Here is a 23,237-nt window from a genome sequence, read left to right as displayed (position 1 = left end):
TTCTAGACCAGCAAAGGGAAAACTTCCCAATTTACAATGACTTTTAGGCTTCCCCCTCAAAAAAAAAAAAAAGAAAAAAACTCAAACAAAAAACAGATGGAAGTGAGAGGGTCCAGAAGTCATCACCAGCCAAGAGTGAGTTTTCACTTCCGATCTAAGACGAGTGTTCTCTCATTCTTCTAGTTCTGTGACATTTTCATTCTCTCCAGCAGTTTGTGTCTAACTGTGGGCCTGCTGAGACCTGTATAATCCTGGCCCCGGAAGTGACCTTGTCCATCCTCTGGCCCAACATCTCAGGATGAGCATGCACGAGAGAAGAACGGGAGGTAGGCCTCTGCCAGAAGCAGGAAGCAGAGGTCGGACCCCAGCAGGCCGTGGACCTGCTCACAGGGAGCTGATCTGGAGCACCTCCCGCTCCTGCCTGGCTGACAGGTCCCACAGCCTACAGCCCCTCGCATCTGTGTGGGTAGGATGGCCCTCCCCTGACTGCCTTGGGGAAAAACAAAGCCAAGTGCAAATAACAAACAAATACCTTAGAATCCTTCTCAACTCAAGCACCACCACCATGAATGAGGCTGATTCCCTAGTTATCAGAACGGACTGATTACAGAGCCCAGCGTCATTTGCCTGAAGATAATTGCCTCAATTCTCCACTTCACTTTGCCCATATAGAAACAGTCCCAATCTACCCGAGCCTCAGTGACTAGGCGTGTAAAATTGGTCTAATCACATCTTGAACAACTCGGGCTCAAAGGACAGCTCCGAGCGCCAGCCTGAACCATGACACCAGCAGACTCTTTCCCTCCAGCCCGCCACTGCCTCACCCCACCCCCCAGCCAGGACCAAGTCTGGAGGGGTGAGTCAGATCCTCATCAGAGGAGAGAAAAACAACTTGGAGGCTCTCTTTAATGCCAGTGGCCGGGGGAAAAGGTGGGAGTCAGGGTGAGCTGAACAAAAAAGCAAAACAGCGTGCCGAGGACGCTCCTGACGGCTGAGTGTTCTCTGCCATCAGCAGCGCTTTCACCCACCGCCCACCATCTCCATGAGGGGCTGGCACGCAGGGCAGAGGGTGCAGCTCACACTGCATCACCTGGTCTGCGGGCAGCGCTGGCCATGGAAAAGCACCAGGCAGGCTGGGGCAGGGCAGATGACCGAGCCCAGCCCTCATTTCTCTAGGACAGAGCAGGCAGAGAGCCAGAGTCCAATGTGAACCTGGGACCACATCACATGAAAGCTGAGAGCCAGAGTCAAGGCAGACAAAGGGAGGCATCACGCCCCAGGAGGCCCTGGCCACCCAAGCTTACACCTTGTCTCAGGGAGGGGCCTTCCAGGCACTTCCTGTTGGATCAGGAGCCTGGAAATTGCTCTGCCCATGACAGGAGCAGGTGGGCAGGCAGGTGGATGTAGGGTTGTTGGAAGAACCTCGAGAGAGCACAAAGCCAAGGCGAAAGAAGGCCACTCGTGAGAGGACAACGCCAGCAGCGCTGCATGGGGACACAGAATAGAGAATCGTAATCCCAACAACAGAAGCCAGCCAGGTCAAAAAAATGATGATTTCCTCCTGTTCTCTGCTTCTGCTCTGGACGGGAGTGCTCCCAAAATCACAAAACCAGGGGCCCGGACCTGTGGCCCTTTCTACTGATGACAGCCAATCGATGCCAGCACCACTTGAGTAAGTGACATGGTGCCCAGAGAAGCGAGACAAACCCAGACCTCTGTAGGGGGCAGGCAAGAGGGCGGAAGCCAAATTTCCAGGGCTGGAGGGGTTGAGTCGTCTGGCTGATTGCCACAGTCAGGGGTGGGGAGCACTTCAAACTCCCTGAATTCATTTCTACCCAAAGGAAAGTTTGAAAAGCTCTCCATCTTCAAAAATAACCTTTTCGAATGATTGTCCAAAAAATATGTTCAAGAGTGATTGTACCCACTCGCCTGGAGGAGCAGAACCAATCTTTTATCTTCTGTCTCATCTTGGAAAATGAGCTGGTGTCGAGGGGACCTGTGACAATGGCCCGGCAAGCCTTCTGAGAATTCCTGTGAGTCATCTGTCTCCCCAGAGGGACCAGAGCAGGGCTTTGCACACAGTAGGCACGTGGCTTGAAAGCCTTCTAATGGGCTTCAAAACAAGAGAAAAGAAAAGAAAGCCTCAAAGTCGGACAAGGAAAGAGCCCACCTCCTGCAGAAACCCACCAGGTGGACACTCCCTGACATAACCACCTTCCGCCGGCTTCCCTCCCTGGTTTGCCCATCTGGGAAGGATTGAGGACTTGCCACCTGTTGGCAATCCACTCTCTAATGGGGGCATTTCCCACTGACGTGCATGTTGTCAAATGGCAGGGATGGTCCCCTCTCAATCACCTCCATCTCCCCACAAAGCCTGGAAGACTGTCCTGGTCACAGAAGTGACTCAATGTGCAATTGCTATACAGCTAGTTTCATTTTTAATTTCTGAGACAGCTCAGGGCAGGGAGGCAAAGAGGCCCAATATAATGAATGGACAGACGGCTGATTTCTCTGCCAGTGAGTTGTGGAGCAGAGAGCCACAGAGCCCCACCTTGGTTCCCAAAGGTACCCCCCACCACTGGCCGAGTCTCCCCGGTTAACACCTGTTTGCTTGTGTCCTGAAACTGCCACCCAGACATTCCTTCCTGCCATTAAGTCACTTGCACTTTCAAATGCCTCTGAAATAGAAGCCGAGCTGGAGGAACACGTCCATTGATAGAGCCCCCAGCTCCTCTCCCAGGGCCTCCAGGCCCCTTTCATGAAATCAGATTCTGACTTGAAAAGAACTCAGTGAGCATGGGGTTCTAACTCCACCCCGCTCAGGAGTCCTGGGGAAAACATCTCCAATATGTGGTCCTGTCCTTTGATTTAATGCTGCTCCTGACAAAGAGCCAACCACCTCCTGACAGCCATTCCATTTCACAGTCCTAACTGTTCGAATACTCTTCCTTGGGCTGAGCTGACATCTCAGCCTGTTGGAACTGTGTCCCATAGGTTCTAATTCTACCCTCCCAAGCCACATAAAAGACATCTTAGTGCCTCTTCCCCAGGATGATTCTGTAAAGGGCTGGAGACAATATTCTTCACGGTGAACTGGGAACTGTACTTCCCTAACCTATGGGTTCAGGGGCCACCCTCCGGCCGAGCCCTGCAGGTGATATACATCTGCACTTTATTTACCGCAAACAGACAGCCCCATGCTCCTCAGCCTGGTAACAACCCGAGGTCGTTCATCACCACTTGCTCCTTTTTGAAATTCACTCTGCAGCAAGCACTTTTAAAGTCATACACGTAATGCATTTTAAAGAGCGTTTTCTGCACGGAGCCATTTGCTTGGCCTCGGCACTAAGCGTGAGATGGAACAGTATTTTAGTGTGGTCCCCCTGCTCTTGGAGCCCGTGTCAAATGAATGCCAGAAATGTACCTGTAGCTATACATGACTGGGGCTCTAAAGGCGGTGCTTTGTTAAATGTTCGTTTGTTGATTAAAATGCATCTTGCAAAGAAAGTGCATTTCTAATGCAGACTGTAGTCCAAAACTACCTATTATGTAATGCACATTTTTTAATAATGCAGGCAATCTCGTGTATCTGTATTAGTGGATCAGCTCTGAGCTGCCATCTCCATTACAGGCAGAAAGCACTCCTTCTGCAAAATGAAGTACTTTCTTATGTCCACTAAAGAATCATAATCCCCCTCATTGCTGACAGCTGGCATTTGTCTCCATTGAAAGGGCATTCAGCAGCACCCACATCTGCCTGATTTTTTTCCAGTGTGCCCTGAGAACCACTCGAATGATGTCTTTATGTCCCACTCACTGTCAGGGGGTGCTGCACTGGTTGAAAGCAAGCAAGCAGACGGGTCAGTGTGAGCAGAACCTCTGGAAATGTCTCCGGGTGGGGCCGAGAGACCAGGATTTGAGATCTAGAGCTCCAAAGGACCCTGTCCCCTGTCCTGTAATAACATCCTTATGTGATTGGTGCCATCCAGACATCTGTGACAGTAAAACCCTTTCGGTCGCTCTGGACCAAGGAGGAGGAGAGCCCAACAAGAATGCAGACATGTGCCCTTTGACGAGGTTTGCAAATCGATTCCACTTTATTAGACCAATCAGTATTTTAATGCTACAAACGAACTCAATGAACTCAAGACACAAGACAGGCACTGCCGAGAAGCCAGGTCAGGAACATTCAAGACCATTCACAGCCAAGACGCAGATATAAAACCTCCACATGTCCAAAACAGTGGCTAGGATCTCACTAAAACAGTGGCTAGGATCTCACTAAGGTCTTAACTCTGGGCTTGACAGCTCTAAGGCGAACGTGGAAGGACAGGGGTGAGGGTGTGCCCCACCACGCTGAGGAACCGCTGTGGATGCAGGGCACTCTACTGTGGACTACCGCAGAAGGTAAAGCAGAATCACCTCACAGAGGAGGGACTACCCTGAGGGTCCCGTGGTTAAGAATCTGCCTGCCAATGTAGGGGATGCGGGTTCAGTCCCCGGTTCGGGAAGATCCCACGTGGCATGGAGGAACTAAGCCCATGTGCCACAACTACTGAACAATAGAAGCTACCCTGACAAGAAGCCCCTGCTTCCCACAACCAGAGAAAGTCCAAGTGCAGGAATAAAGACCCAGCAGAGCCATAAAGAAAGAAAGGAAAGAAAAAGAATCACCTCATGGACACTTCAAGTCTCCGCCACATTGACTCAAAGACAAGAAAAGCCACCTGTGCCACCTGGAAGCTTGTTGGTACTTGCACTGACTTGAGGAAGATGGTTTTGCTGAGTCGTACCGCTGGTGGACCTGTCACTAGGGCAAAAGGGATGCTCCGTATTTGAACAAGGTGGGCAGAAGCAGCAGTCAGGTTGCAACTGGAACCCCCGAGCTTCCAAAGTACCACCCTTTCCTGAGCAAGGACCACTCCAGGAGAACATGGAGCTCTTTTGATTTTCCAGGGCCAAGAGACGGTCTCATCTCCTTTGGGGTTCAACGATATGACCTAGGGGGTCTAGCTGTCCTCTAGCCTTAATACTCTGGTTGACCTAATAAATTTTCTCACATAGAATGCACACTGGATTAAACAATGCTGATGGGTAAGGAGTGGGTCCTGAGTGGTTTAATGCTCTAATTAACCTAAGGTTAGTCCTAAAGATTCTCTCCTTAATATAAGATTGCCTTTCCTTTCCTCTTCTTCCTACTCTACCACCCTCAGCACCTAGAACAGAGGTTGGCAAGAGCTAGGCATTCAATATTTGTTGAATGACCGCACTTTTTTGTTGAAAACGTGTGAAAAGAGCTGTGAACGGTACGCGGCGGTTTCCTTGATAGCCAGACGCCCTGCAGCGCCCTCCAGGGACGGCGAACTGGTTTGCACGTACTGAACAACAGCACAGATCTTCCCTGAGGGATGTTCTGGGCAAAGAGACACTTTAAGCTCGCGACCTCATCTAGAGTTCAGGGTGGCCCACCAATGGGTTTGGGGAAGTGTAAAGCATCACCTCGTCTGTCTGTGAGCGTCCCTCTTAGAAAAGAGGCTTATCTAACCATTCCGTAATTAATTAGTCGCTTCAGATCGCATTGGGGAGGGGACTGGAAACGTCTAATTACAGTCTCTAGACCAGATCTGTCAAAGTTGTCTCACGATTAATGATTGCCTGAGATTACCCTTTCCAACTATAATATTAAGCCCTTGGAAAATGCCCTGGATTGGATAGTTAATAGTGTCGTACAAACGCTCACTCCTCCAGAATACCTGCAAATTTTTTAGCTGCTTCAGGCTTTGTTGAATTTATCAATAACCCGAGAGAAGTTGGGGAGGGGTCCGGACCCCATGGAGAACCCATGCCCGGCTGCGCAAACACTCTAACCTGTGGCTCGCTGGCTGGCTGGCTCGCTCGCTCCTGGCACCCGCCTGGTCCCCCAGCCGCTCGCGACGTCCAAAACCTTTCAAACAAGGTTCCCTCCTGCCACCTGCCGGTCCACTAGGGTCTGAGCCTCGGCTCCGCGCCACCGCGCAGCGCGAGAGGAGCCGCCCCCGCCTCCCTACTGCACATGCCCGGCAGAAGTCCGGGCGCGCAACTTTGCAGAACCTCTCAGTCCCGTCTGTCTTCGCCTCAGTCTCCTCTTTCCTCTCCCAGGCGAGAGGACCAGCGGAGGCACCTCTCCGGAGTCTTAGGCTGCAGAGTCTAAGACTTAGAGAGAGGGGCCCCAGAGGAGACGGACTTTGCCACTCTTTTTTCCCATCCCTTCTTTCTGCCCAGAGAGGCAAGCAGAGGCGCGGAGCTTTAGAAAGTTGAGTGGTCAGGAAGGTAGGTGCTTCCCTTTTTCCCCTCGAGTCGAGGTGGGGCTGGGACCACTGGACCCAGCTTCTTCCCTCTCGAGGAGCACCTTTTTCGGCTCTAGCGGCCGATGCGCTTCGGAGCTGCTCTCTGCAGAGCCAGAGGGTGGGTCGGATTCGCCGAGTGTGCGTGAGGATGGATCGTAGATCCCGACTTCAGCCAGGGCGCCGAGTTCGCCACAATTACAACGATCTGTGCCCACCCATAGGCCGCCGGGCAGCCACCGCGCTCCTCTGGCTCTCCTGCTCCATCGCGCTCCTCCGCGCCCTTGCCACCTCCAGCACCCGCGCCCAGCAGCGCGCGGCTGCCCAGCGCCGGAGCTTCCTAAACGCCCACCACCGCACTCCCGCCCAGGTATTTCCCGAGCCCCCTGAATCTGACCACGAGGACATAGACCTCGAGCCCTCCCTCCCCGAGTGCCCAGAGTACCAGGAAGAAGAGTTCGACTACGAATCCGAGACCGAGTCCGAGTCTGTAATCGAGTCCGAGACCGAATTCGAGACCGAGTCTGACACCGCCCCCACCACTGAGCCGGAGACCGAGCCCGAGGACGAGCCGGGCCCCGTGGTGCCCAGGCGCCCCACCTTCCACCAATCTCTCACCGAGCGCCTCAGCGCCCTGAGGCTGCGGAGCCCCGACGCCTCCCCGGCTCGTGCGCCGCCCAGCACTCAGGAGTCTGAGAGCCCCCGACAGGGGGAGGAGCCCGAGGACAACGATCCGAGGGACCCCGAAGAGTCTGAGGAGCCAAAGGAGGAGGAGAAGCAGCAGCAGCGCCGCTGCAAGCCGAAGAAGCCCACCCGCCGCGACCCATCCCCGGAGTCCCCTTCCAAAAGGGGGCCCATCCCCATCCGGCGTCACTAATGGAAGACGCGCCCCAGATTCTCCTTGTGTTCTTTGACCCAGGTTAGTTGCCCACCGCTAAACTGGGGAGTCTGGGGTCGGTGCAGGACCGGCGGGAGGAACGCAGGGAGGAGAGGCAGGTTAGAGGGAAAACGGGAAGAGAGCGGGTTCGGTGAGCCAGCCCGGGAGGGCCAGGGGCACAGGGTCCAACTGGGAAGGGCTCCCCAGATCTCCCCCAGGGTGCTGGTGGGCGCCCAGGTGGCCAAACGCTTGTTGGACAGTGGGGCGTCTTTGCGCCCCTCTGGAAACAGCCAAAGGTCTCCAAGCTGGTGTCCAGGATGCGCGACTGAATCCCGGGCGCACCACAGGTTCCAAGCTGCACACCCAGAAGGCACGGGTAAGTCACTTATTTTACGTGCTTTTTTCCCTCCTAGAGAAACTAGTCTCAAACCAGTTGGCCTTGGCGGGTGCCAAAAACGTGGTTCGGAAGTGCTCGCGCCAACTTTCGGAAAGCAGAGCCGCCGCGCTGTAGCGACACTGTTGCAATGTGCGAAAAGTAACCAGGCTGGGATTGGGTGAGAACTCCGGAGACTTGCCCGCTCCCAGAAAGTCTCGCGCGCGCGCGGCCCTTAAGGCACTTGGAGCCTGGAGCCCAGGACCCGTCGCTGCCAACTTGGAGCCGCGGGACCTCGGCGCCAGTGCCCCTCGCGGCTGTGCGCCAGTCCTGGCCGCCACTGCCCGTCCCCGGGCGCTCGCGGGGCCAGAGACCGCTGCAAGGAGCGTGCGCACCTGCCTGCGCGCCTCGTAGCCGACCTCCCCGAGCCAGCCGGCGGTTCCCCACGAATCACCTGTGCTTGGAGGGCAGGCAGAAGAGGTACGGGAGTTTCGGGAGGTGCCCGACGGACTACTAGGGTTGGGGGCGCAGACGTGGTCGTGTCGCGGCATCGCCAACCTTTTGGCGCAGCTGGTCTGATGGTGACGCTGGGTACATCTTGGCTGGAGAGGTCCCGGGCTTTTTGCGCAGCTGCCTGGGGATGTTAGATAGTAGCTAAAAGGTCAGCGAGGTGGTCGCGAGCGAAAAGGTAAAGAGGAACAAGAAACAGGCTGGAGACGGAGTCGCGCCTATCATCAGGGAACCCCACAACGCACCCCCAAAGAGCGCATAGCCAAAGAGCGCATTCCGACAGAGCGCAGCACCCGCCGAGCTGGGGAAAGGTGTAGGAGCCGCCGCAAGTCCCCGGGCGATTAGGTGAGAGAAGGAAGGGGCCTGAGGCTCCGGCAGCCTCGGGGAGGGGAGGGCAGGCGGCGCGCACCGGCCATTTTTGGCTCGGGTGGGGCTAAGTTTGGAATCTGTAACCTGAAGGCAAAGCTGGAGCACAGAAACAGCCGCAATCCGGTAACGCATCTTCGGTGCGTAAAGTGTGCCTCTCTCGCCAATCCTGGGGGGAAAGACTGGTTAGTGAAAATGTATTTACAAAACCTCCCCCGATTTGGAAATTGATCTTTTCTTGTTGCGCGGGCGTCTCGTTTGGTGCCGGTTTGAGCTATTCTGATGAGAAGGATTTGGGGGGAAAGTGAGGCATTTGGAGACTTGAAAAGGCGGGTCGGGTTCTTAGACTCCTAAAATAAGGTTTCGGTCTATATTCAGAACATATCTTAAGGGGTCTTCCTTCCAGGTCTCCGCCCGGGGGAAGGCATTGCGCCGCACCAAAACAGCTCTGGTGGGCTGCGGCGCTGACTAATGGCTCTCTGATGCTGTTCTGGTCTTAACTAGTAAATAGCGGCGAGGGGGCTACCCTGGGCAGCGGGGGAAGTGTCCAGAAGTCTGGAGGCTGCCAAGAACTTGGAGGCAGGTCCCGCGTGCCCTGTCTTTGGCTTGAACGCGTTAAACTGCATAAGTGAAATGGGGCTCCCCAAAGCTGACATTTCTACTTAGTGTGAAAACGGCGGCGCAGTGTTCCTCTCCGAAGCATTGAAAGTGCTGGCTTTTTCTCTGGTGATGTCTTGGCAGCCTGAGCTCCCCCAGTAAAAGGTCTCTGGTGAATAGGCGACTGCGGTCAGGATGCCGTGGCTTTTCAGTGTGGGGGCTGCCCTCCCAGGTTGGAGAGTCTAGGGGGACTGTTTTCCTGCAGAGCTGGGTTTTGCATTAGAGAAACTAGCATGTTGCTTTAGCATATACAAGTTGAAAAAGTCCTCAGTGCAACGCCCACACCTGTCACCCCAGTCTCGGGCTGTTTTTTAAACAGAAGCCTGCGCAGGAGAGGGTGGCTTTCTTAATTGTAGGCATTATACCAGGTTAGCTGGGGGTGGGGGGAGCAGGGTCCCCCCTTCCTGGAACACACCTCTTTCAGACACTCCTCCATGAGCTACCTGATTGAGAAAACCTGTTACCTCCCCCACTCAGTTCCCCTCCCCCACCCCCTCCCTCCTTCCATCCTGATTCCAGGGTGGAAGAGTCATTAGGAACAATCGGAACACCTGAGAAACTTACCAAAGCCCTGTGAGGAGGACCCCCACCCCACGGAGAGGGGCTTTTGCTATACACAGGATTCAAAAAGCCCTCTTTCTACCTAAGGCACTGGTGTTTAGCTGCCCTTCTCTCCCAGAAGCGTTTCTGGCAAGTTCTCCAAGCATTCCCCACTCTCTAGTCTCCCAACTAGTCCTTTGTCTTGCCCTGCTGCACCGAGGCATTAGCATTTGAATGGCCTTATTTGCCCTTGCAATTTAGGAAATTGGCTCCCAAAAAGCAGCCCTTAGAGTTGACCACAGGGGTGAATTACCAGCCAGTTGCACGGTTTCGACTGGAGAGGAAAAGAGGAAGAGGAGGGGAAAACTAGTCAAATAAAGCTGGTTAAATGGTCTGCTCCAATATTCAGGATTTTTTGTTTTGCTACATTAATCATTTGCTTAATAAAAATGTGCTTTTTCTTGGACAAAAGCGTTCTTTTAGCTGAACTGGAGTTGGGAAATTATGCATCAGTGGTGTCAACAATCTGATGTAGGTTTACTTCTAAGGTTTGGCAAACAAAACATTTCAGAATTCGGGAAATGGGAACTTTAAAGTTTGGAATTGTTTTAAGATAATGTCTATTTAACGCACTAGAAACTTTTCCCCTGGAACTGCTATCACCCCTTTACTCTTTAGCCTCAGTTTTAGCAGCTGTGATAGAAGGTTTAATGAGGAAGAAAGCTGAAACTTCAGTGTTGGTAAGAAATAAGTTTTTTAAAAAATGCATAGATTTTACTCAGTTTTTCTATATTATCACTGCGCTTCATGTAAAGGAGGCTACAGAGAGGAAACTGAGCAAAAATCTTGGTGGCTAGGAAAGTATGCCTCTTAACAGAAAGGTGACCAATTACAAACAAATCATTAGAATCAAATCAAGTTTCCAGAGTGATGTCATATGCCAACTCAAGGACTGCCCTTCCCTTAAAAATTGTCCAGCAAAGAGGCAATGAGATTCTCAAATTACATCTATAATCCTGTTTCAGAATGAGGGCTGGAATCCCTCATCCTGTTCTTTGGGTTTGCCATTAATGACGCTGTTTTCTAAATTCTGATGCCCCAGAGCTGGACAGCTGGGTCAAAGACCTCAGGCTCATCACCCAGCCCTGCCTGAGGTCAGGCCCAGCAGTGTCTGCCTCAGTTTCTTCATGTGGAACATGAAGGAGGTGAAGAGCAGGTCCTAGCATCCCTTTCTGCTCCCAGTACCTACAGGGTGACTAAGTAAAGCCCAGAGTTGCCCAATTTGACTCAGATCAATGATTTTAATGTTAAAGGCGCCTCCCCCACCAAAAAAAAAAAAAAAAAAAAGAAAGGTTGATAAAATAAAAACACCAGTTGTGAAGAAATCTTTCTGTTTTGTGTTTGTCTAATTTGATTTTCTCAAATCTGGTTTTGCGTTGGGGGCAAAAATGGTGTAGAAGCAAGTCAGAAAAAAAAAATTCATACATAGGATTTAGAGAACTGAGGCAGACAGGTTAGGGAATTCCTAATCCCACTACAACCTCTTACTAACAAGGATAGGGGGATGAACGGCCTTCTGAAGAGCAGCTGTCACACTTAAGAGTTACTGTTTGTTTTAGGTGTGCTGTTTTCTCATCTGCCCTCCTTCATCACAGGGTCAGAAGATAGGCTCTTCAGGGTGGGGGCAGGCAGCCTGGAGATGCCCGCCGTTTGGGGAGAGAGCAGACAAATGCTCCCACCGTCAAACTGACCACAAGTGCTGAGTATATGTTCTAGTAACACTTACAAGTGCCCTGATGAGGACTGACCCGAAAAATTGGCTCAGAGGCTGCAGCTAGTTAGGATAAACCAGTTTTCTTTCAACCTTTTTCCCCCTTCATTATCGCTTCCTCCCAGGAGCTTTTTCAGACATTTTTTTCTGAATTAGTCCTGACTCATGAAATGTGAATACCACAGATTCAGAGACACACCGTGTATCTGCCTCTCTACTGTGGGCTCTCGGAATAGCTAAGGTTTTTTTGCACTCCCCCCCCAAACCAATCTTACCTCTATTGCAAATGCATGAGATTTTTTAAGTGTTTAAGAAAAACTAATGTATGTCAAATTAAGTGATTTAACATCCCATTTTTGTTCTGTATTTTAACCTTTTGGGGGGGCTACATATTACAAGGCTATATATAAGATGAATTTTACAGGTTTGTTTTCTTTAAATCTTGTGTTTTTTCCCCCAAGATCCCCGATACTGGTGCTAGTGAATTCACATGGCAGAGAAGCCCGAGTAAGCAGCCTAGTGACTTAGTTCTCCCAAGGCCAAGAGTGTGCAGTGTGGGGCCACTGTCACCTGTTGACAGCGCTCAGCCAGTAAAGGCAGGACATGAGAGGAGCTGGCACTGTGGCACCCCCACCTCCCCATTCCAGAGCATGCAGTGCTGTAATTCAGTGGGAGATTTGAGGACTACAAAGGGAAAGTGTGGGGGAAATCACAGGAAAAAGGAAAGATGGAGGGAGATGAGACACCTGAGAAGAAAGGAGGCTGAGGTTTGGAGATGGGGGGCGGTCACAAAACCTGTGTTAGGGCTAGAAAGAACAGGCTGAAGCAAGAGATTTGGGGAGGAAAAGGTTTAGAGGAGCCTCCATGGCAGTCTTCAACATAAGTTTAGTATTAGGAAGAGCATTTTTCACAGCTGAGGGTGACAGTGGATTAGTCATCCTACAGTCACTGTCCCCCTGAGAGTCTCTTACAGGCCTGGCCCAGAAATTTCAATTTCATAGGTGCAGTCGAGCTGTCATATATGTATACCTCAATTGCTTCAATCAAATAGGAAGATTTACAACCTAGGAAACCTTGCTTTATATGGTTTAAATCCTAAGTCCTGGATTCTGGTTCAGGGAGAGTCCCCAAATCTCAAACTTGAGGGGTATGAGGATCACAGAGTCCAAGACTGCCCCCACCCACCCCCAAGCTGAAGACGACAAATTTTTCCTCCCCCAGGCGAGAGCCGGCTTCTGAGTGCCCTGGCTTATGTTGCTGTCTCAATTAGATTTCATTAGGAGACTTTGCTCTGGGTAATTGAGATTGTGCACAAAGGTGAAATATACCATTCCCCTTACAAAGTCAAGGGGAATAAGTCATGTAGCCAAGAAGCCCCTGGGGGCCTGGAATTTCCACCGAGAATTACCGAAATTTCAAATAGAGCTTCCACTAAAGCCAAATTTCTCTTCTGGGATTTCCTCCCACCATCTCTGCCCCCAACTTTTGCCCCCTCTTAGTCCTCTTCCCAGGGTGGTGGTGTTCCTCTAATCTGGAATAGCCACTTCCTCCCCTGGAATTCTCGGCTGCACCATCAGCCAGCCTAGAGGAGGAATCCACAGCTCCGTCCAGGTGGCTGTAGAGAATGTCTGGACCCACCCTACAAGTGCAAGGGGGTCAGGTGCCAGCCTCGTGTCTGGCTGCAGAATGGGGTGGCCATTCCAAGATGAGGGCCACCAAGGACAGCTAGTGAGCTGAAAGAAGGGACTAGCCGAACGAAGAGGTCTGGATTCTTGGTGGGAACCCTTGGCCCCTGGGGCTTTTTAATCTGAGATCAAGTCTTTTCACACCTATGGCTGCCACTGTCTGTAATGTCAGCTCTGTGCCTGCTACTAAGCCTCATCCATTGGAGGCATTTTCCCTGCACTTGGCATTTGCTGAAATAGCCTGGTCACGCAGACCCTTTTACAGACAGCAGTAGGCTGCTGCTGCCTCCACTGGCTGAGGCTGGCAGAGGAGATGCTGGAGGTAAAAGGATGGGCGCAGTGAGTCCTAATTGAACAGTAATTAATTGAACAGCATCAAAGTCTTATTGCTACTCAGTCAGCACTCAGAAAACATTTGTCACTGGGAGGCTGAGAAACGTAATCGTTGCCTGAATTCTCTTCCCTTTTTCCTCTCATTTCTGCTTTTGCCTTTTCCTCACAACTGGTGAAAAGATTCTCCTTTTCCTCACCTGACAGTAACCCACTGCCAGCTAATGACACATGGGGGCTGCAGAGAAGGCTCTGCAAACTGCCCCCCTGCCAACCATCCCCCCACCTTCCGGGAGGAAATGCAACCACCAGGGGAAAAGCGATCATTTTTGGTCCTAGTTTGTGCTCTCTTCTCTTTTGCCTACCTTCCCTCCCTCTCAAGGGACCCTCTTCCACTTTGCTTTCTCTTTATTGGATACAGGGATGAACTAAAACAGAAAGCTGATAGGCAGCTACTTACAGTCTGGATAGGCCATGTGCCTTTAGCAATGAGTAAGACCCTCCAGAGTACACTTGACAATCGTTCACTGATTATGACGTGTGCTGCCATGGAGGCATCAATAGAGCAGAAGACGGAGTTGGGGCGGGGGGGGGGGGGGGGTGGGGGGTGGGGGTGGGGTTGGCAGGGAGTCATGTGGGGCCGCCAAGGAAGGGGGCCACGTCCCTGCAGGTAACACTGGTGCTGTTTAGAGTCAACAGTGAAAAAATACTGTCTTTCCATTTGGGGTTATTTCTTTACAAAAAGCCAGCTGATCACTCCCTGTGGCACCTGGCCTGTCAGGTCTGAACAAACTGACTTCCTCAGAAGTGCAATGTTTAACTGAAACCTGCGTAGTATTTCCCATCTTTTCTCAATGCATGAAGTGTAGAAACCCTGTTCTTTTTAAGTAGTTGAGGATACACAATTTTCAAGAAACCTCCACCTGGCTTCTGACAGCCCAGCCTTTTCTCCTCGCAGGGTACCGTTTCACTGCAGACCCTCGCACAAGCCCTGCTGGGTGGGTGCCTCTGCAGCTTCACCCCAGCTCAGCCTTTCTCCAGGCACCCTGCCTACTCTCTGCCTTCCTCTTCTGGGCCACATGAACCCATTAACTAATGCTCCTTCCCACTTCGTGCTCATTTCTAGAAAATATTTACCTCTTCCCTGATAGAAATCCACCCAGAATTAGAAATCGATGTCTAAGGTAATACTTTGCGATGATAAATCATAATGGCAGATCTTAAAAACTGGACCCCCTTGGAGAAGGAAATGGCAACCCACTCCAGTATTCTTGCCTGGAAAAATCCATGGACAGAGGAGTCTGGCGGACTGAAGTCCATGGGATTACATGACTGAGCATGTGTGCACGAGGGTGGAGGGAGATGGGTTGGTAGCAATAAACTGGTAGAACTAAAAAATATAAAAAAATATAAAAACTGAGCCCTCTTGGCCACCTCCATCCAGGTCAAGGCCACGTTTCTGTCTTGGCCAACAAGATCACCAGCCCTGAATGGGCTCACCCGACAGTCCCACCAATCAGAGTGGCCCCCAGTTAGCCCCCCCAGCTGATCACCCCCAGCTCTTACCATACTGGTTTCTTGGGCCCCTGTGGCAAGGCTGCCTTTCAGGTTAGCCACGTCTTCCAACATCTGGCTACCCTTCTGCCAGTCTCTCAAGTTCCACTTCTGATTTGTGGTGAAGCTTCAGCTCTGATCCCCACTCATCCAAGAGATTTGGGGCTTTCAGATCCTGGTAGCCAGTCACTACAGTGAAATAAACAAAGAGAGGACAAAAGGGGGGACACTGGAGTTAAATGCTGCAATCTCTTTTTCCTGATCCTCATTTACCTTTAAATTAAGACAATTGCTACTTGAGTCTGAGGGTCCTTTCTCAGCCCATGGCAGGGGGGCGGTTTTGCCTCCCAGAGGAGGCTTGGCAACATTTAGAGACATTTTTAGTTGCTACAACAAAGGGGATGCTGCTGGTATCTAGTGGGTAGAGGCCAGGGATGCTCCTAGATGTCCTCCAGCGCCCAGGCCAGTCCCCACAGCACAGAGCTCCCTGGCCCCAGAAGGTAACCAGCGCAGAGGCAGAGAAACAACCATCTAGATGAGCGATGCAGACCAATTCTTAAATTCTTCCCTCTGCCGTGCTCCCACTCGGGAGCCCTTCCTAGGCCCACCACTCTTTCCTGTAATGTCCCCCCCTTTTTCTCTCCAGTGCTCCAAGTGTTTGAGAGCCTATCACCAAATTTATTTCTCCCCTTGAAGATTTTATCCGATCAAGTGATTTCATATCCTAATAAGGATTACTGTCACTTTGAACTTGGGGTCTTGTCTTGACTTTGGTCCCGTCCTCCTAAATAACAGGCTGAAAGAAATCTCTACCCAGACTGTACCTCCTTCCCCCCTCTGTCAGGTCCAAAACCAGACTGGCTAGGCACCATGCCAGCTTTTCTCCAGGTCCTCCCTGACTTCTCCATCCTAGGTGCCAGACTTGGGCTCCCCTGCCCCTTGCATGTTGCACCAGGGAGTTTCTGGAGGGTCCTCTGGGATCCCTCTGAGTCCCTCCCTCCAGCCTTCTTGCTTCCTTCACTGTGCCTGTTTTTCTGTTCCTAAAAGATCAGGACCAGCCAGGTCCTCCTGTGTTCTCTTCATCAGGGCCATCCTCCACACTGCCTCAATCCTGGCCTAAAACCAGGCTCAAATCCTCACTTGCAGGATTTTTTTTTTAAAAAGTTTAATATCTGTTCCATTTCCTATCAAAGAAGCCACCAAACTGCTTAACCTATTCCATGGCATCCTCAGAGAAACACTATCCAGTATTCCCTGCCTTTCTCTCCCACTCCTCCCCCCAGGCCCAGCCGTGTGCCATGTTTCTTACTATTCGATCTTTGTTCGTGGTAGGCCGACGTCTCCCATCCCCCCACTTTTGCTCACAGCCTAGACATCCATCCCTCCGTGGAGGCCCATCTGTAACTCCATTTTCTCCAACAAGGTCCCCCACCCTGCCCCAGTTGAGGGGTCTTTTCTTTAATTTTTATGTTGCTTAGCCTCTAGGAGGGAGGATGCTGTCGGTCCAATCTTCATCCCATCGGTGCGTGTGCTCTCCTGGCAAATAATCCAGGTGCTATACGCTCCTGGGGATGTAGAACAGACTCTCTGCACCCATTCCTTGTGAATGGTGCTGTGGAAAAGAGCCTCGGTGACGTGGGCTGCGCGCGAGGCCTGGCGAGTGTAAACCGTCCCTTTAGGGCCCCCATCGCGGCCTCCTTGAGGCTCCAAACCGCGACGCCTACTGACCTTCCACTTCGGCAGGGCTCAGCATCCCCGCGACCTCAACTCCTTATCCATCTGGGGCTGATCCTCTGCATCGGGGCAGTGAGCCCCCTCTCTCCTCAGGGTCTTGGCCCTCTACCTGCAGGCCCTTTCGCCTCCTCCTCGCCTCGCCCTGGCAGCGGATCCCTCTTAGGGGCTTACCCACCGCCATCGGCGAGAACGAGGACTGCTCCCTGAGAGACCCCACCTCCCCTTTCAGCCTCGGTGACCTGGGGCGTCAGAAAGTGACCCCACAGTGCCAGCCGGCCTCGTGGCGGCCCAGGCCTGACCGCCATACGCCCGCCCACCAACCGCTCCAAACCACCCCAGCGGCACAACCTCTTAGGGCGTTCCAACGCGGCGCCCCCTATTGGACCTCCCACTCATATCCGGTTTCCGGTCTGGCGCCCCCCGTTCATTCGCTAGGCAGCCTTGATTGGCGTGACCCCAGCCCAATGGCTGACCCAGCGCTGGGGTCGGAGGGGAGTGAGTTGACTGTAGCGACCCAGTTGGCACATTCCGTGGATGCCCAAAAGGTTGAGCCGTTACGCGTGGGGGTAGTTGTCCAAAGTTTGAACCAAAGTTCAGTGTTGGTACTTGGAAGTGTGTTGACCCGAAGAGCTGAGATGATACGCCCTTGGGGGGGTTCCAGACGATACCCTGGGTCCGACTTTGTCCGTTTTCCTCGGCGCAGCTCATCCGCATGAGTGGTGGTTTACGGGGGCAGTGATGCGCAATGGCTCTGACCCCCTCGTTCAAAGAGGGATGTGTTGGGTTTAACGAGGTGGGAGTGTGTATGCGTACGTGGTTCGCCTGGCTGCGGCTCGTAGATACAGCGATCCAGGAGATGCGATCTAAGTGATGCGCCCCACTTGCCGCAGCCCACCTTGCACGTACCCAGCCATCCCTCCCCACGCCCTAAGGCCAAGTGATCACCTTCTTCTTGCCCAGCTACCTTCCACCTGAAAGTGGCTCATGGGTCCATGTCACCCACTGGCGAGACAGATACGATGCCTGAGTCCCGGGTCTTACGTGAACCACACGCAGCAAATTTTTCCTGGGGCTCAAATCTCTCCGCAACCCCCGAAACCTTGATCTGTGTGCAATCACATGTCAAGCCCACCCAGGTGGTGTTGGCATTTATCCCTGCGAGCTCTGAGCCCACCACGCGCTACAGCGACTGCGATGCGAGCTCAAGCCGGGCGACTGCCGGTTTTGTGGCCGGACTCAGTGCCGCCTCAGCGGGCTCAGGCATTGGAAAAGTAAAGCAGCTGCTCTGGGGGACCCGTAGCGAGACGAGAAGAACTTGAAGGGGTCTGGAGAGGGGCTAGAGGAGCTGAATGACCAACCCCGCGGCCGGTGCCCAAAGCGGGCAATAGCGCACCGTGGTCGCAGCTGCCCGCACGGCACGGTGTGTATCTTTGGGATTCGGTGCGCACGGGGTTTTTCCGTCTCCGAGACCACCTGAAACCGGCCATAAATCTCAACTGAAATTCCATTTAGCCCTTTCCTAGAACAGCAGGAACTCTGGGGCCTTCAGTCTGTGGGGTCTCTGTGTGCGTCCCGCAACCCCCAGTTCCGTGTCGCGGCAGCTACCGCTTGGAGGGTCTTGGTAGTAGATACCCAAGACCCTCTTACCTCCCTTGTATTTGTCGTCGTCCCCATGAACGAGGAAGAACCCTGCCTGCGTCACCCTAGGCCACTGCAGAGACCCCAGAATGTGGTGGGGATGGGGGACACTGATGTGCTTTATAGGAGCCAGCCTCGGCAACCCGCAAACAAAAGCCGCAGAAGCGATGTAAAGTACCCCCAACACATTTTAAAAACAAATTGCGTGCTCACACTCCTCAGCCCCTTTCCCCTCACCACCTGTCTGCTCCGCCGGGGTGGGCTCACGACCACCTGTCGCATCCCTGCGCGCTCCTGCACCCCCTTCGCACGCGCCCGAAGCCTTGCGCTCCAGACTCGGGACTTAGGATCTGAGGCTGCTCAGGGCTGGGGGCTGCGGCTCAGGGGTTCAGGGGTAATTTGGGGTTACGAAACACTCCTGCAGTCCCCCCTCCCCCCGAGGAGAGTCTGTTGGGTCTGGGAGGGAGGGGTTCAGCTCCTGCGCTCCCGCAGCCCGGGGCCCACGTCTTGCGTCACGTGTCCTGCAACGCAGAAGAGCGCTCTCTCTGACCAGGGGAGAAGAGAGGAGAAACACTTCAAATCAGTCAGGGAGAGGACTGGAAGGAGCCAAAACATCCCTGCGAGGCCTGCGCGCATCAGCCCCCTTACCCAAAGTCTGGGGCTCCCGGAGCCTGGCGCCGGCTCCCGGAGCCATCTCTACACTGGACCTGCGTCCTCTGGTGGCAGAAAAAGAGCACTACGAGCGATTTTCGGACCGAATCGGCGCGCTCCTCTGATCCAAGCAGGCGGGGCTGGCCTGGGACTGAGCAAAAGAGAGAGGAGGGGACAAGTAAGGCCAAAGTGAGGGGGGGCCAGGGGCAGCCTGAGGGCATAAAAAGTGACCAGAAAGGAGCCAAGACTCAACAAGCAAAAGTAGACTTGTTTTTGCCATGGTCTGGGGTTCGAGGCCTTGAACCCCTGAACCCCTAGACCTCACTAGGGTTGGAAAGTGAGGTAGGAGAACTTTCCAGCTGGTACTTTGATTTATTTTTTTGAAAATAATTTTTTTCACCCTAGTTCGGTTGGGTGCTCCGTCTCACGGGGCCCCAAGTTTATTTTAAGAAGCCGCCACCGTGTTATGGGCGTGCGCAACTGCCTCGACGGCAATAATATGTCAGGACAACGCAATAACCCCCTTGAACTCGGGGAACAGCCCGAGCAACCACCTTTGGAGGCCCCAGGGGCAGCTGCCCCCAGTGCTGGGCCTGGCCCAGCCGAAGAGATGGAGACCCCACCGCCTCACAGCGAGCCCATCCCCATCGAGACTGAAGGCGAAGTCTGTGGACCCCCAGAGGTCTCCAGACCCAACTTCCAGGACCTCAGCCAGGCCATCAAGGAAGCCGGGGCCCATGGAGGCTACAGCCCACCTCCCGAGGAAGCCATGCCCTTCGAGGTCGAGCAGGCCAGCTTGGGAGGCTTCTGGCCTACCCTGGAGCATCCTGGAGACACCACTGGGACCAGTGCAGGCCTTGAGGCCTTCAGCCCACCGGTCATGGAGCCCGGAGCCTCCCATGAGGCCATTCCAAGCCTGGGAAGCTACAGCCCTCCACCAGAAGAAGCTATGCCTTTTGAGTTTGAGCAGCCTGACCAGGGAGACAACCAACCTCCCTTGCAGGTCTCAGACCTTGCTCCAGGAGGCCCAGGTTCGGTGGTCTTCAGGGCTCCTCCCGAGGAGCCCCGAGCCATCAGACCTGCAAACGCAGGCATCAGAGGAGGATGCAGCCCTCCCCACGAGGAGGATCTGCCATTCGAGTTTGATGGAGCAGCCTTGGGGGACGACAGCCCACCCCCTGGGCTCCCCCGAGCTATCCCACAGATCGACGGCGGTGGGGGCAGCCAGATCACGACAGTCGCGGTCTCGAGTGCGATCCTCCTCGCTCCCGCCGCGAACGAGCCCCCCCTCTGGGTCCCCGGCATCATCGGCAGCCCATCTCGAGAGGCTGTCAGACCTCCTCCACACTTCGCGGGAGACAGCCCCCCGATGGAGGTCTCCAGACCCCCGCGCGAGGTTGGCAGCGCCCCCGTTGGGGTCGATGACGCTCCCGGCGACATGGACAGCCCCCCAGTCGCGCTTGACGATCTGCGCATCGAGGTCTCCAGAGCTCCCGTTGAGAGAGAGCAAGCAGAGGGAGAGAGACCCCCAGCTGAGGGAGAAGCAGCCGAGATGGAGGGAGGCTCAGCCACCACTGCCGCGGAGGGAGGCAAGGTCCCCGATCCCGGGGACGGAGCCCCTGCCGCTGCCACCGAGGCAGCACTGGCCGCTCCAGCCGCCGAGGCAGCCTCGGCTGCTCCAGACCCCCCAGCCGCTGGAGCAGCCCCTGCCGCTCCTGCCGCCCCAGCCGCCCCAGCCGCTCCTGCCGCCCCAGCCGCTTCTGTCGCTGGGGCAGCCCCGGCCGCTCTTGTCACCAGGGGAGCCCCTGTTGGCCGAGCGGCTCCTGTCCCCCGGGCAGCCACTGTCCCCCGGGCAGCCACTGTCCCCCGGGCAGCCTCCGTCCCCCGGGCCACTCCTATCACCTGGGCAAACCCCGCCTCGGGAGCCCGACCCGAGATCAGTTTCCTTAGACCCCCAAGCCCAGAGATCCAGGCTGCCGATCCGCCTGTTCCGCAGCCTCCGCGCGCATCTGCCTGGCGGGGCAGGTCAGAGCCCAGCTGCTGTTACCTCTACGACGACCAGATATCGGTCAGCAGCGACAGCGGAGACGAATCCGACGATGGGACCTTCGGATGCCGCCGCTGGTTTTCGTCCAAGCGAAACCGCCGCCGCCGAAAGCCCCGGCGCAACTTGCTCCACAACTTCCTCGTCCGGGTCTTCCGAGGCTGCGTCTTTGGATCCGAGAGCCCCCAGTTCAGAGGCTCCTTCAGCCCCAAGGTCAAGAAGGTTGCCTTGGCAGAGAAGCGCAGACAAGACCGCAAGGAAAACGCGGGGAAGCGTGGCCAGAAGTGGTCCGAGAAGAGACACAGCCAGTTCACCAACAAGCAACTCCAGAACAAGAAGATGGACAACTCGCATACGCACCGCATGCTGTTTCTAGGTAATGCGGCGGACTTTGCCCGTGGGGAGCAGGGCCACCCAGGAACCCCGGGAGCGGGTGGCAGGGCTGCCCGATGGGCCTCCGGGCCTGGCGGCGGGAGAGGGGTATCTGGGCCGAGGCGGGAAGAACCTGCCAGAAAGTTCCAGCATGGGGCCCTAACTTTGCCCTGGGAGCGGGAGGGATCTTGGGTGGGCTTGGGTGGGGAAGTATGTGCCCTTTGGGGGATAAACATGGCGCGATACAACACTTGAGGGTCGTTTCCAGCTGGACAAACCAGCGCCAGCGATCGTAAGACCACGTCGCCGAGTCGTGGGGTGGGGGACGGCAAGAAAGGCGGGGGCTTCAGGTGAGCCAGGAACTGCGGGGCGGGGGGGTGGGGGTGGGGTGGGAGGGCGCTCGGGGGTCGCTCATGCTAGCTGGCTGGGGCCGTTGGTGGGTTGGGGGTTGATGGAGAACGTGCGTCCCTGCCTCGCCCGGCACGGCTTTCCCTTTTCGGACAGCTTGTTGTGGGTGTGCATCGGTGTCCACATTGTGTCCGCCTGTGCATGGTATCCTCAAGTGTTCTCCAGCCCCCATCCCTGGCACCCCCCCATATTACCCGCCGACTGTGTACTTGTACTGGGGAATGGGCTGTCTTGTGTTTTGCGCCATTGCGCGGGCAAAAACTTTCCGTGTACACATACTCCGGCGGTACCTGTGTGCTGGCGCTGGCGCTCTGCAGCGGGCGGCGAGAAACTGGCGGCGCGAGAAGCCTGAGAAAGTAGCGAGAGATGCCCTGGGGGATATGGGGCCGCTAGCTGAGCTGGGGGCGGGGGCCGCCTCCGGGCGGCCTCCATAACCTATTTTCTGTCTGTCTTTCTCTCTTTTTTCCCCTTTGCGCTAAGCGTTTCCTCACTTCTTATTCGTTCGCCAAACCCTCCCGCCTTTACGGTTGAAAAACCAGACACGCAGGTATCTGGGGCGTCCGGGACTGCGCGCAAAAATTTGGTATTCTGCACACATTCGGCTTACCTGGTGGGGGATGAAGGGAGGAGGGGCCAAAAAGTCCTAATTAACCTTCTGCAGTTCGGATCCCGAACCACACCGGGGCTGGTTCCAGGGGCTGGGCGTGGCTATGTTTAAAAACTATGAAATCATTATTTTTTTTAAATCTAGGGAAGAGCCTGAGGTAAGCCAATCCTTTACCCTTTTTCCGGATACAGTAGGAGGGGCTTGGTTCTAAGAGAGGGGTTAAGCGTTGGGAGTGGAATGCCCATCTTGTGTTTGAAATGCAATTCAAATAAAACTTTTTTAAAAATGCTTCCAGTGTATTTTAACTGTATGGATAAAATGTGAAAAAACTGTGAGAAATGTAAATGTTTACATGTGAATTTTTTTCAAGCAGCTTTAACTGGGGGCAGAGAGGCTCAAAGGTAAGACCCTCTGCATATGGGCTTGGGATACAAAAACATTGAAAGATCTGTTAATAATCCCATTGGGAGGATACCGATGATGGCCCTGGCCTCCCCCCCTCCTCCTCCCCTCACCTATGCCACCTTCTGGGGTCCCTCCCCTTTCCAACAGCCTACTCCTCCCCCCACAACAAGACCCTCTGCTGCATCTCCCCAGTCCTTCCCTGGCCCCGCCCAGGCCCCCTCCCTCCTGCACCCTCCCCTAGATTCTCCTTACCTCAAATCTGGGTCTTGATTCCTGTGCCACAGTTAACCAGAGCAGCAAATTAGCAAAGTGTGTGGCTTAAATGAAGATTTCAAAAGTGAAACTCCACAATCCTAATTTCTTTTTTTTTTTTTTGCTTATTCTTTAAACCC

At 54.1% G+C, this 23,237-nt stretch overlaps 2 protein-coding genes and 1 pseudogene across 9 annotated transcripts in view; all 3 read left to right on the top strand.

The window, feature by feature from the left end:
- Positions 1–6,088: 6,088 nt before the first annotated feature.
- LOC136159457 (neuroendocrine secretory protein 55) lies at positions 6,089–7,200 on the top strand. The gene has a single exon (XM_065921703.1). It carries the CDS (start codon positions 6,475–6,477, stop codon positions 7,198–7,200), a length of 726 nt encoding a protein of 241 aa, XP_065777775.1. The 5' UTR covers positions 6,089–6,474.
- GNAS (GNAS complex locus) overlaps positions 7,112–23,237 on the top strand; it is a 66,141-nt gene continuing 50,015 nt past the window's right edge. For 4 of the 8 annotated variants that reach the window (XM_065921701.1, XM_065921700.1, XM_065921699.1 and 1 more), the window contains exon 1: positions 7,112–7,242. In XM_065921701.1, coding sequence (XP_065777773.1) covers positions 7,200–7,242 — 43 coding nt within the window. In that variant the 5' untranslated portion in view covers positions 7,112–7,199. Of the gene's footprint in view, positions 7,243–19,460; positions 21,430–23,237 lie in introns of those variants that run through there. The other 4 variants (XM_065921692.1, XM_065921691.1, XM_065921690.1 and 1 more) reach the window with 1 other exon arrangement.
- LOC136159000 (uncharacterized) overlaps positions 21,503–23,237 on the top strand; it is a 30,810-nt pseudogene continuing 29,075 nt past the window's right edge.

The sequence above is a fragment of the Muntiacus reevesi genome, chromosome 2, assembly GCF_963930625.1.
Source record: "Muntiacus reevesi chromosome 2, mMunRee1.1, whole genome shotgun sequence".
Lineage (NCBI taxonomy): Eukaryota > Metazoa > Chordata > Mammalia > Artiodactyla > Cervidae > Muntiacus > Muntiacus reevesi.
Note: the sequence above shows the minus strand (reverse complement) of the source record. Positions and strands in the feature narration are given on the sequence as shown.

Coding starts and splice junctions, on each gene's coding strand:
- LOC136159457 (XM_065921703.1), top strand. CDS start 6,475: ATGGATCGTAGATCCCGACTTCAGCCAGGGCGCCGAGTTCGCCACAAT.